The sequence below is a fragment of the Berghia stephanieae genome, chromosome 6 (genome assembly GCF_034508935.2).
Source record: "Berghia stephanieae isolate SIO BIC M18660-M18661 chromosome 6, UCSD_Bste_1.3, whole genome shotgun sequence".
Lineage (NCBI taxonomy): Eukaryota > Metazoa > Mollusca > Gastropoda > Nudibranchia > Aeolidiidae > Berghia > Berghia stephanieae.
The window spans coordinates 29177603-29191092 of record NC_088365.1 but is presented as its reverse complement, the minus strand read 5'-3'; the positions used below and the strand labels follow the sequence as shown (position 1 = coordinate 29191092).

The window sequence follows — 13490 nt, the reverse complement described above, 5'->3', positions numbered from 1 at the left end:
GCTTCGCGGTATTTACTGCTTAAAATTGATTCCTTTGAATATCTTTTTAAATGCGTTATAATTTCTCAACAAGCGTTAGAAATTGATTTATTTATAATAAAATTGAGTTTTAGATCTCTTTCTATTAAGTTTGTAAGATAAACAGTTTCATGTCGAGCTTTGCTAAGATATAAAACAGAAATAATTTTACAACAAAAAAGAGAGATGTTTAAAATAAAACAACAAAGCAAAGAAATAATGATACCTATTTTCACTTCGAGCAGGGTATGTGGATTTATTCATTAAGCATTCATATGATGTATGTACTAATATGTATTTTTTATTTTCTCAAAAACCGATATTACTTCGACTCTAGTGTTAAGTAATGGTGTTACCATTTTAAATTATTATATTGTCTTAGATATGAAATCAGAGTGTTTTAATACGATTTAAAACCAAAATTGGGAACACGTTGACCTAGTGAAAAGACCGTATAGACTCGTTTTTAGCTCTTGATTCAATATTCCTCCCGATATTAGTGTGAAAAATGCATATTATAATAATTCATAACCAGATTCTCATTATCATGTGAAGACCAAGTAATTCATTGCATTCGACCAAAGTTTAAGTATGTAAAATACAATTTAATTGAACCGATATATAATATCTAAATACAATAAATACGCCAGAAATATATTTTTACTGCATGAAATGAAATTTGATTTCATGCGATTTGATTTGTAAACAATTGAGGGATTGTTAAGCATTCTGAGCAGAAATTATTTCTCTATATAAATGTGCAGATTCATCAACATAATCAGCTGTTTCAGTTTGTAGATTAAAAAAAAACAAAAACAATATTAATACCGTCTTGTATTTTATATACTTTATTTTGGTTTTAAAATGAGAAAAAAATGATCTTCATTCAGACGATTCCGGATTTCAAATTGATCCTCGATCATTTTTGTAAATTGATGAAATGATTGTGGTATTGCTAGAAGATCATAAAAGATGGAGGAAAACAAAATTTAGGAAACGTTCACAATCAACGACACTGTCAAAATGTAAAAAGCCAAGGAAAAAATGATATTTACAGAAGCAGTCGTACATTAAAAATAAAATCCGCATTTTGTCAATATATGTCATGTCGATGCTCCATCTTGAATATAAATCGTAATGGCAAAATCTCCAATAAAATTCAAATAATTGAAGCGTTGAGTTCAAGATTGAGCTGGAATGCATTGACACATTGAGCAAAAGGAGACCTCAATTGTAACATTACAGGTTGTCGCTTGAAGCCCTCGGTATAGAAAATAAGGTTGAAGAATATCAAGAGAGACGTTGAAACTATTGGTGGACAGTGACGAGAAAAAGCATGATGGTCACGGCCCCGTTTGAGGTATTTGGTATAAAGCAAGATAAGTTGGAAAAGTATACCAACAGTCCGATGCTCCACTAGAGGCCGAAATACCGTGTTATGTATGTCATAAAGTGAAAGACGACACTACGGCAAATCCAAAATGATGGGGTAGTAACTAGGTGACGAATTGTCGGGTATTTCACGTAGAAGTTGGTACCGAATGTCTCCAAAAGTTTGCATCATCTGAAGATTTGTCTTATCTGCAATCTGTTGCCGAAATCTATCAATGAACCCTTGATTTGGTAACGCCTCTCCCAAGACGGATAAGATAAGAGAATAGTTTTTCACTTTTGCTCTAAATTTATCCAAAGTAACTCCTTCAGCTCCAATGTCAAGAAGGGTGGTGGCCATCTGGCTCAAATCGTAAAACGTTTCGTCCTTATCGGCTTCATCGGCGTCCGTGACACATTTGCAGGATTTGACGAAATGATTGACCTCTGCCATGTCGATTATCCCGTCACCGTCAATGTCGTAAATCTTAAAAACATAGTCAATTTTAAGGTCAAGGTTATTGGTGAGAAATGCGCAGAGAATTTTTGCAAAGTCTTCCATAGCCATTTGATTATCTGGCTGTCCGCGAGCTTTTCTAGAGTAAACTTTCATCAGAGCTGTTTGATCGATAATGTTGAAATAAGTCGAAAGGACTACGGAGAAAATTTCACAGTCGATGGAATTGTAACCCGGTTTGCAAAGACATTTAGAGAACTTAACAATGTTCTGAACAAGATTTTTGTCCAATCCTGAATATTTCATGAGCCGCTGCACTATCTGTTTGTTGTACTCGAGGAGTTGTTTATGATTCGTGATCACTTGTGAATTCATCTTGAGAATGGTTTCTATATGATTTAATCCAGCGTCAGTTTTCTTGACTAAAGACTGATATGATGATATCAAGCAGTTTATGATTTGAACCAGAGATTATTACGATGCTGTATTTTTGAGCCGCTGTTAATGAGGTAATGGCAATAATAACTTTTGTGCAGTGTTTGAAGGATATAAAAGATGGTTCCTCTAAATTTCCAAGAAATTTCAATATATGTACTGATAGCAGGTTCTTTTTGATTTGTATATTTGGATTTCTTTTCTTTTTCTGTCTTGAAGCCAAAGATGGAAAATTAGCCAACTGCTTTGAATCTGCGTAGATAATATTTCAAAAACACTGCAGTAATACAAATATACAACATTTCTAAAAATGCACATTTATTCATATTTGAAAATATATTCAAATCAATTAGACTCCAAATTTTATTCCTTGTTTACTTTGCATTTAGGGTCTCTTTTATTTAGAGGTTATTGTGCTAAAATTGTGCAAATTCGGATGGAAAGCATGAAAATTTGCATACATGATACCAATACCCATTAAACTACACCTGTTAGCAAACCATTCTGGCGATTAATCATAAAGTTTTAAGGCCTTTGTTTTTACCAATTGTAGATATATTAGACAAGGGAAATAAGTGCACAAATACGGTTATTCGCTTCATTGTTGTTATATTCAGTTTTTAAAGATTTATAGTGAGTAAAGTGTATTAGATGAAGTATATTAATTTCAATTTTCAGATAAAAGTGCTGAACATTTAAATGTGTGGTAAATTTGTTGAATCATGCTTCAATAACGATATGTTAAGTTATAAATTTACAATTGTTTTGTTTTTTAACCATTGCATGTATATTGATTTGATGTCCATAGAATATAACTTTAAAACTGGGCACTCTTTGTTTCTTACTTTCTATATTAGGGGTTATATTATTCTATCCTTCTGCTTTAATTGTTGTTGCAATATGTTTAATTTGTATATATATACTCAGTAATAAAGTGTTCTCTCATATTTAATCACTTAACGCTTCTGGGTTGGGTGATATTAATCTGGTGTCCCGTCAAAGACACAACATTGGTGACGAGGATTTTTCACCTTTATTCTGCGCTTCGGGGCGTTTTGTTACGTCAGTCGAAAAGTCAAGACACCAAGGACGGAAACCTGCCAGCCGAGAAAACCGGAGCAAGTGCCTTTTCTGCCTCCAGTATGGTCAGCACGTGGTAAGACGCCCTCTTCGGGGAAAGCCGCCCATCACGTGGTAAGAAGCCTTCCCGACCGTTTTTTCCCACCACAGCTCGTGGTCAACTGAGGTCAACTGTTTTGTCACGGTACGTCGTCTTCAAACAACCAAGCAGTCGGACGCTTGGGTGAGTAATTGTAGTTATATTTCGTCAATATTTTACTACCCTTCGCTCGTGTCGCACCTTCGTACCCTTACTTACATAATATAGTTGTGTCAGCACTACTGTCATAGTGTCAAATAAAGAGATCATTACCCTATTACAACAACTGATTGAACAACAACAAGAGCAAATGAAGCAGCTAGTTGAACGACAAGAAAACCAGATGGAAATGTTCATGAAACTTATGACCGGTAGCAATGCATGTTTACCAAAACCTCCAGCAATTCCGAGCTTTGTGGCATTCGAACTTGCCTCAGAGATATGGAGCGACTACTCGCAACGTTTTAATACATTTTAACTGCTCACTCTGTTACTGAAGAGACGAAAGCTGGCGTTTTCCTTGTCAACCAATCGTCGGGTTTGTTTTTTGTTTTTTTTTACAAAATACTGACTAACATGGCTAGTCAAGAAACATCAGCTAAAGCGATAACCGCACTCAGTCTTGCAGAAATTGAAAAATATATGACGGAGCAGTACCACCCTAGACTATTTGTTGTCAGATAACGTTATAAATTTAGGATGGGCCTCCAGAGGAAACCAGGTGAAACTATTCAGGAAATGGCATCTAGAATTCGCCAGAGCGCTCCCCCTCGTGGATCTTCTTCCTTGTCGCTGGTGAGGGGGCTTGAAGCACACGGAGTGCAAAGGTGTGAATCCCGGTTGACCGTCACGAGACCATCCCGGGTATCGAGCCAACGAGTAACATGAGCAGCTCGCCCGGTGTGTGACTAATGAGGATCCAACCCGGTGCCCGAATGGCCACCGCCATCCCGGACGTCACACTACTATGTTCAATGATGAGTCGTACAATACAGCATATTCAACGGTCTGCCGCCTAGCCAAATAATACCGCGTTTGTGTCGCCAGGGTCGTCGGCACGTTCGAGAAGTAAGCAAGCGTCCCAACACATCGTCAACTGGAAAATGCGATCTGACGCATATATTATCCCTCAATGTCGAGAACCAGAGTATGGCAAAAAATGAGCTTTTGTCAAAGCTACTGGCCGCCCATAGCGTTGAAATCCTCCCATTACAGGAGACTAACCTTTACTCAGGCGAGCAATCTTCTCGATTCTAGATCCCAGGCAATACGGTGGTCCAACGAGAGGACACTTCGAGGCTCAAAGGGGGCATTAGTGTGTACGCTAAAGAGCCATCGAAGGAAGGGTCATAGAGAGTGCAACGGACAGCAATGGGGTGAATCGAATTTCCGCGAAAGTAGGTGGACTGTGTTTGCATAATATCTACAAACCACCTAGAGCGACTTGGACTACACCACCGGTACCGGTGGTAAGCCATCCTTCCATTTGTCTGGGAGACTTTAATAGCCACCATCACGAATGTGGCTACCGAGGCAGCAAGACAACTCCACTCATGGATGGACCTACACCTAGTGTACCATCCTACAGCCAAGGGTACCTTCAGGGGTACCCGCCATAAGAAGGAGTATACTCCAGACCTCACCCTTGTTATGAAAGGCGCGAACTGTGAACCGCTGCAAGTGAAGTGAACAGTCCTCGGGGAATTTCCGCACAGCCAGCACAGGCCGGTTCTTGTCACAGGAGGGGTGACATTGCCGAGGGTGCAGTCTCTCCCACTTTGCAGATGGAACTTCAGGAAGGCTAACTTGGCGGAGGATTCAGTTCCTATATCGAGGTTTGCCCTGCCATTCCTCCCATGTCCGAGAATATAACCAGATTTAGCAGGCTACTGCTTAAGAGCGCTCAACACTCTATTCCACGGGGTAAACGGAAAGTCTACACCCCTTTCTGGACGGAAGAGTCGGAAAAGCTGTACAAGGAGTCCCAGGACGTAGCCGATAGACTACTTCAGTCTCTGGCAGAGGGAAGGAAGCAAAGGTGGCAGGAGACCGTGGAAAGTCTCGACTTTACAAACTCTAGCCGCCACGCTTGGCGTTTGATAAAGAAATTGGATCCGGGCCGGAATACGCGAAGGCTGCACCGGAATGTGAGGCAAACACAATTGCCAAGAATATAAAGATCCGTAGCAAACGGGTCCCTAATCGTGCTTTTGAGCGCGGTGACCGCAAGGCGTAACGTACGATTCTGGACTCGCTACCTGCTGAGAAGTCGGACTGGACGTCTCCGTTCAGTCACCGAGAAGTGGGTGCAGCCATTAGCGATGTAAAGAACAGCATAGGGATAGACGGCGTATATCCCGATATGATGACGCATCTGGGCCTCAGGGCACGGGCCTGGCTGGCAGAGGCAATGTCTGACGTCCTTGCAAAAGGAAAGCTCCCACACATGTGGAAGCACGCGAAGATAGTTGATCCTAAAGCCCGGGAAACCGGCGAAGGAGGTCGACAGTTACAGATTCATATCTCTACTGAGCTGTCTTTACAAATTGTTGGAGCGTGTTCTATTAAACCGATGGGGGCCGGTCCTAGACGCTGCGCTGCCACCCGAGCAGGCGGGCGTCAGGGAAAGGAAGTGCACCACGGAACAGGTCATTGCCCTTATAGAGCATATTGAGCAAGGGTACGAGAGGAAAAAGCAAACAGGTGCTGTATTTAAAGACATATCAGCGGCGTATGATACGGTCTGGAGCGAAGGATTAATGCTCAAACTTACAAAGATCATAATGTGCAAAAAGACCTTGTAGTTGTTCTTTTCGATCTTAGGGGAAAGACAATTCCACGTCGCGCTGGAAGACGCTACAAGTAAAGTAAGGAAATTGAAGAATGGGGTCCCTCAGGGTTCGGTACTTGCGCCAATGTTGTTTAAAGTTTATATTAGCGATATGACAAACATCTCCTCCCTGAAGCTGGGATACGCGGACGACTGGGCACTCGTTACTCAGAGTAAAGTGTGGACCCGTCTCGAGAGCGTACTCAGCGAGTACGTCATTAGACTCAAATCCTACTTCGACAAGTGGTACCTGAAGATGAACACTTCAAAAACTTTGGCCACTGCATTCCACCTATGCAGTGCATGGCACACCCGTAAACTGAACGTCCTCGTCGGGAACCAGCCACTCCCATATGAGCCGCATCCAAAATATTTATGGGTGACGCTGGATCGCAGCCTTACCTATCGGGTGCAGCTCGAAGATAGAGAAACGTAACAGTTTTCCGAGGAAGTGGGTGGGATCGACTTGGGGCGCTAACTAAGCACTCCTGAGAACGCCCGCCCTGGCACTATGCTATTCCACCGCGGAGTATTGCGCTCCAGTGTGGGGTAGAAGCAGAAATGTTGAGAAGGTAGATGTAAAACTTCGCAAGTCAATGCACATAGTGTTAGGAACGATGACAACAACTCCTAGAGAATGGGACCCGATAATGGCAGCAATACAGCCCCCTGATGTCCAGAGGGAGACGATTACGGCAAACTGGCTAAATAAGATCCGAGAGAGAGGGAATGTTGATACCCCTCTGAAGTGCATTATGGACGGCGCCCCCGTTTTGAGCCGAAATAAGTCCCGACAACCCTTGTACGCAGCTTCCCTGACTACGGACAGATATGCATATACGAGATGGATGTCGGTTTGGACGAATTCAATCCCTCGTGGGGGCGGGGACGTACACTCCTCTAAGTTTGGTGAGAAGTTGCCAGGCTTTGATACCAGTAAGAGGAGATACTGGGTGGCTGCGAATCGGCTTCGGTCGAGGAGCTGCCTGACAGCAAGTGCGCTTCATCAGTGGGGACTTTCCACCTGTCCCACATGTACCCGATGTGAGCAAGAACCCGAAACGGTAGAGCATCTAGTTGAACGGTGTGTTGTGATAATGCTACCCGGCGGGTTCCCGACGGTGCATGAGTGCGGACCGGACTTTGCTGATTGGGTCGATCGTCATAACATAGTAGTGTGAGGCTGCTGCCAGCGCCCTGTCACATGCAATTTCACATCCATTGAAAATCCCCAGGATGAAGCCATACGTACCTGTTTCATGAGCGCAGTCAACAACACAGCTGTTCTTGAAGCGCTATTCAAGCACAAGGAGGACGAGTTTTCGTTTAACAAAGCCATCGATGTCACCAAGGAGATAGAAGATGCCTCGAGTGGCTAACGAGACTGCATTGTCTGTTCAACCAGAAGTTCATAAAATTAAGCCTCAAAGAAAACAGACTCCGATAATACAGCAAAGCAGTCAAAACAAACAGCGTACAAAACGTTCGAATGAAAGACAGACAGAGCCGACAACGGAGTTTGACAATAAAAATCAAACCTGCTCAAGATGCGATGGACACCACAACAGACAGAAATGCAAATTCAAAACAGCCGTTTGTCGCTTCTGCCAGAAAACTGGACTTATCGAGAGAACCTGTAGACGTAAAAAGAGAATGTCAAGTTCGCCTAACGTCAACACAATTCGTCGTATGTCACGGGTCAATTTCGTTTCAGAGGCACCGCTTAAGTTAGGTACGACTGTATCCAACCATGAAATTGTTTTCAAAATAGATACAGGGCAGGTGGCAATTTCATTTCAACTAGGACATGGGAGACGATTGGCAAACCACAACTCTCTAATGACAACATTAAGTACCAATGTGTATTCAGCAAGGAACTCCCCGTCATGTTAACTGTTTTCTTGCCTCTAGCTGTGAACGATACGTGCCGCGCAACTGGGTGTATAAGTCTACAACATCTCCCTGTTAAGCCTGAGTAGTGTTTCGAAAGTTCGAAGGCTAAAGTCGATCGGGGAATTTTCTGTTGTGACACGATCTTCTCAGTTGGACACGATCCGATTCACGATATATGTGTATATATACTCTAACTTATATTCAGCAGTTAATTGTTCTCTCACATTTAATCACTTACTGCTTCTGGGTTGAGTGATTCCACAATATTAATCTGGTGTCCCGTCAAAAACACAATACAATGCACCACAAAACACAAAAGAATGCGGTACATAATAATATGGTTAGACCCATCAGTTAACAAACAGTCACAACAAATATTGGCAAATTATTTCTGGTTCTCATTAATAAGCACTTCCTGGGGGAGTCATCGGCTTCAGCAGGATCAACGTAAAGATAGGCTACAGTTACCTAAATAACATGACGCAGATAATCACCATCCATAACGCAAATTCTGAGTATCCCCAATGAAAAAAACACAACAACCAATTCCAACTGCGGAAAAAATAACGACCTTATAAAAGCTTACAAAAGGCCATCATATATAACGCTAACGACAATTAACAAAACTACAGCACATTACATTGGTAGTACAGAACCACCATTAAAAACTAGATATAACAATTACAAAACAATCATGGAAATAGAGGCAAGAGTACAAAAGTAACGCCAACAATAACATGGGGAAATTAACAAAAAAAAGTAGTTCCTATTGATGTGGCCAAGAGTCACCTAAAGTTATATATATATATATATATATATATATAATATATTATATATATATATATATATATATATATATATATATATATATATATATATATATTTTGAAAGCTTTTGAAAAGCTTTTGAAATGTGGTGCTTGAGAAGGATGCAGAGAATATCGTATACTGCACACAAAACGAACGAAGAAGTGCTAAAACAAACATACCAACAAAGGAAACTAATGCCCTTAATAGTGGATCGACAACTATCCTTTTTCGGACACATAGTAAGGAAAGATAAGAATGAATACCTGGCAAGTTGTGGAAAAATACCTGGTAAACGCGCCCGGGGGAGACAAAGAAAAACACTCATAGACCAACTGAAGGGCTTCACCAGCCTAACAATCCAAGAGCTGTTTGAAAAGGCAAGAGACAGGGAGGAATGGAGAGAGATAATTCATGCAGTATCCGAAGCCTGGACCAGGCATGGAACCTAGAAGAAGAAGATATATATATATATATATATATATATATATATATATATATATATATATGTGTGTGTGTGTGTGTGTGTGTGTGTTTGTGTGTGTGTGTGTCGTTTTCTTAAGATTTGCTAACTCCCCCAGTATTAAGTTATTTTGGGGAAAAAACTTTTTGTTTTCATTGGTTCGTCTTCGTTAAATAATGAAAAATAAACCAACAAATTTACGATCTATCATCAATAGAAATAGTTTCTCAAAGATAAGATGTTCAAAAGTGTGACACAGGGCTTGAAATTAAAATTGAAATGGCATGGATTTAATCGGACTATGGAGTGAATGGAAAAACAGATTGGCCATTCTTTATTAAGGAATTGTAAAATCCAATGCAATTTTTAAAAAGGCCAAATATTCCCCTATAAACCACATAAATGTTTGTTGTATTGTTGAGGGAATCGGACAAACGGAAAATATAGGTAGTAATTGCATCAAAAATATAGTACGGACTGTTCGGATGCAGCTTACTACTGTCGTAAATCTAGATCTAATGGTTTGCAATAAGATAACTAAAACTGGGAAACACTGTGGTGAGCTTTCTTTCTTTTTTTTACCAGGGTGGGTCCTTTTTAAGCAGGAAATCTCAACGAGATTTTCTAAACCCGAGTCAATTTCCGAGTAAAATCTTATTTCTTCAAACCTTATCCTTCAGTGGGTATGGACCACCGATGAAACTTTGCCATCTTCTGTTATTGGCCAGTCCCAGAAAGTCTCTCCTCCAGCCAGGTTAACCTCAGTCTTCATTTCTTCCCCTCTTTCTTGATGGATTCCATCGCAGAGCTGTCCTTGTAATATTGTCCTTTGGTTTTCTTTATGTGTGTCCAATCCTTGTCCATTTTCTTTAATTGGCATCCAATGGCTTCTTGTCCTGACCTTCTTCACACTTCTTCTTTTTTAATTTCATCAATCGATGTTATCTTTAGGATTTTACGAAGACATTTATTGACAAATGTTTGGCGGCGTGAAGGATGGATTTGTTGGTTTTCCAAGTTTCCACTTTTTGAGTAAATTTAAAAACAAGTTAATTGCAAGTTAATTGTTGTAAAATATTACTGTATATTGATTAAAATCCTTCTGAATAACTATAAGATATCCTCATGGTTCACATAAAACAAATAGCAAAAAGTAATTCATGAAATTAATTTTAGAATTACGATCATCTTGGCCATAACAATTCACAAATATTTATGGTCAAATGTTCCATCACTATAGACGAAAGCATTGTAATTTGTCTCCAAGACAACGACATAGTCGTAATTCAAAATTGTATCAGTTTTCGTCCAAGGTGTGTTGCTCCACTTTAATAAATGATCTCTACGTTTTTTCTCTTTTTAGGATGTCTGAGTGGACGAAAGAAAATCAAACGGAAAGGTACTTGGGGAGGCGCAGCAGGATATATCTTTAAAAAAACTCTGTTTGCCAGAATAAGACAAGCAAGGTTATTTGGTCATGTAATGAGGAGAGAGGGGATAGAGAGTTGGTGACAACAGAAGTGATAGATGGAAAGCGAGCAGCAGGAAGACAGAGGATGACACAAAGGAACTGGACACAAGGAAAAAGAAGTTATAATGGAGATCATCAAAGCAACGAACGATGGAGAGGGTTGGAAAGGCATGATTGCCCACGCTTAGAAATAAGCCACAGGACGATGACGAACGGAAGTAATGATGGTACAGTTGATAAGTGGGTCCATCGTTAAATGAGTCACGATCCACGACAAGTGGCTTCAGGCCTTGCTTAGTGCAGACTTTTGTGTGGATTAGTTTCTGATCGTCCCCATCTTCTTACCCTGTCCTGAGAATGAGTTTATATATTTATTTAATCTCATTTTTAAAAACAATCATTTTCTCTAGATTTTGTCGTTGATAAAGTCGATTTGGCATTTTAGCCTTCTTGTGTGACGTGGATGCGACAGCGAAGCCAGCGGTCACGATCGAAGAAATCGTGACCCTAAAGAAAAACCGAGGCCGTCAATTTAGGTACTATTGACCCCTGATTCATAAGTAAGTAATAATAGACCAAATGTAGTTCTTGACCTTAATGATGAAATCTGACCCGAACATATATTATAAGAGATTATTGACCGTCATAAGTAAAAAAATAAGGGAAAAAACCTCCGTTCAGTTAATCTGTATATAACAAAAATGAACCCAGCGAAGCGAGTCGGGTAGTCTAGTGGAGTTATATATTCATTTAGTCATAATAAAAAAGATAATTGGGGCTAAATTGACGCCGGGGTCAAGTCTGTCGATTTAGGGGGAGGCCTTCCGAAAGCTCCTCGGTCTAGCATCTCTTTCAATTAGTATTTTCACCGTGCTTCTTTAGTCGGGCGTATATTTATTCAATGTGTCAAAAACTCTAAAACAAACCTTGATAGATTTGTGAAAGTTTAAACTGTCCGAGGCTAATATGACCATTGTTTTTGTTATCCGTCGCCATTTTATTAATTTGAAGTATTATAAAGCAGTCCTGGGTTGTTGTTTTTTACTATAAGGGTTAGTTATAGGTCTTAGTAAAGGTGCTAGGGTGTTTGTTTTTCCTATTAGGGTTAGTTAAAAGTACTAGGTTTTAATTTGTCATAGGCTTAGTTGAGGGAATATAGAATTGTTTCCCTCAGCACGAGGAGCTTTCAGAAATCCTCCCTTTGGAGAAACATCAGAAGACTCTTCTTCAATTCTGAATAAATTTGGATGTTGTCGAGTTAAAGCGCCACTTAGTGTCATATTATACGCCATCATTACGGTCAATAATATAAAAATGAAAAAAAATTCTTTACTTTAAAGCAGCTCAAACGTAAAGATAAATTTCCGTTATATAAAGAATACATTTCAAACTAGAAAACCGTTGATTAAAGCAAAAGTTACGATTGGAATTATTTTGTTACCTTTGAATTTTTACATTTCCTAATCTTTCGCCGTTTCCCTACAAAATACAGATACTCCAATAAAATACCAGACATGTAAATATCATTTGTGAATTTTATTCTAAAGAGTAAAAATAAGATGTTGAGGAGCTCAGATGCAATGAACTCCTACTTGACACATTTAAAGCCCGACATGATTGCTAGTTGGGAGTAATCTGATTGGTTGACCTCGTTTCGGCGGCAACTGCGACTGTCATGTTCCAGTCCACTCTTAACCTCGGTCCCCTTATTCAAATACGCAAACCAACCTTTTGTACTATGTAAAACAAACTAAAATGTGTACTTAATAATATATGAGGCTTGGAATTTTGAGAATTTTTGAGGGGTAGTTAAGGTATGGTTTTGTTCTCTATGTGTTAGTTAAAGGAATATTTGGGTTATTTCCCTTAGCTCGAGGAGCTTACGGAAGCCCTCTCGATTTTTGCCTGTAACTGAGAACCGAACTGTTCTTCTAAACAAACAGATGGATAAAAGCAGACGACATTTTCTCGAAAAAGATTGTGTGACATTATCCAAAGTCGTTTGCGAATATCAGGATAGATTAGTTTCGGAACAGACCAAGTAAACTGTAAACAGAAAATGGTAGATGAAGTCTAATTAACGAATCAAAACGGGTTGTTTTTATTGGACGAAAGTTTTGAAAAATCAAAAAGCTGCCTGAAAAGATTTAATAAGTCTTTGAAATTTAAGAAAGTTCATTGCAAAAGTTTAAGTTCCTCTTAGCCATTGGCATAGTCATATCATAGTCATAGGTGTTGGCGATGAAGGCACCCACACATAAAATATCGCAGCAATGATCTCAAACAGACTAAAGCTAAAAAAAAAAAAACAGATTTTCTTTGTGGATCTTTTTAAACAAAGATCGGTTCTTTAGGCAAACTACAAAGCATTGCTTATTATTATAAATGGCATTTTTACCTTTCTTGATTCCAAAGTTGCGATGGTGGTGGTCTTAGATATGGTTTGGCATTATTGACGTCAACATTTTCACGTTCATTAGATGTGATGAAAGGTGTTTGTAAAAACATATTTTGATGAAGTTGCCTATCTAATCATTAGTCTACTCCAAAACAGCGCGATTCAAGTTCAAGTTCAACGTCTTTGTCT

General features: G+C 39.6%; 1 protein-coding gene and 1 long non-coding RNA gene across 4 annotated transcripts in view; both read right to left on the bottom strand.

Moving 5' to 3' along the window:
* Positions 1-13490, bottom strand: part of LOC144974806 (uncharacterized) — a 48355-nt gene that overhangs the window by 24686 nt on the left and 10179 nt on the right. The window lies entirely within an intron of this gene.
* Positions 851-13417, bottom strand: LOC144974803 (calaxin-like). Of its 3 annotated transcripts, none has more exons than XM_078918089.1 (2): positions 13302-13417; positions 851-2533 (listed from the first exon to the last, which is right to left on the bottom strand). In XM_078918089.1, the coding sequence occupies exon 2, from the start codon at positions 2219-2221 to the stop codon at positions 1484-1486; it is 738 nt and encodes a 245-aa protein (XP_078774215.1). In that variant the 5' UTR covers positions 2222-2533; positions 13302-13417; the 3' UTR covers positions 851-1483. The 3 variants fall into 3 exon arrangements, with proteins under 3 accessions (XP_078774215.1, XP_078774216.1, XP_078774217.1); XM_078918090.1 differs by lacking the exon at positions 13302-13417 and adding an exon at positions 10101-10121; XM_078918091.1 differs by lacking the exon at positions 13302-13417 and adding an exon at positions 9258-9444.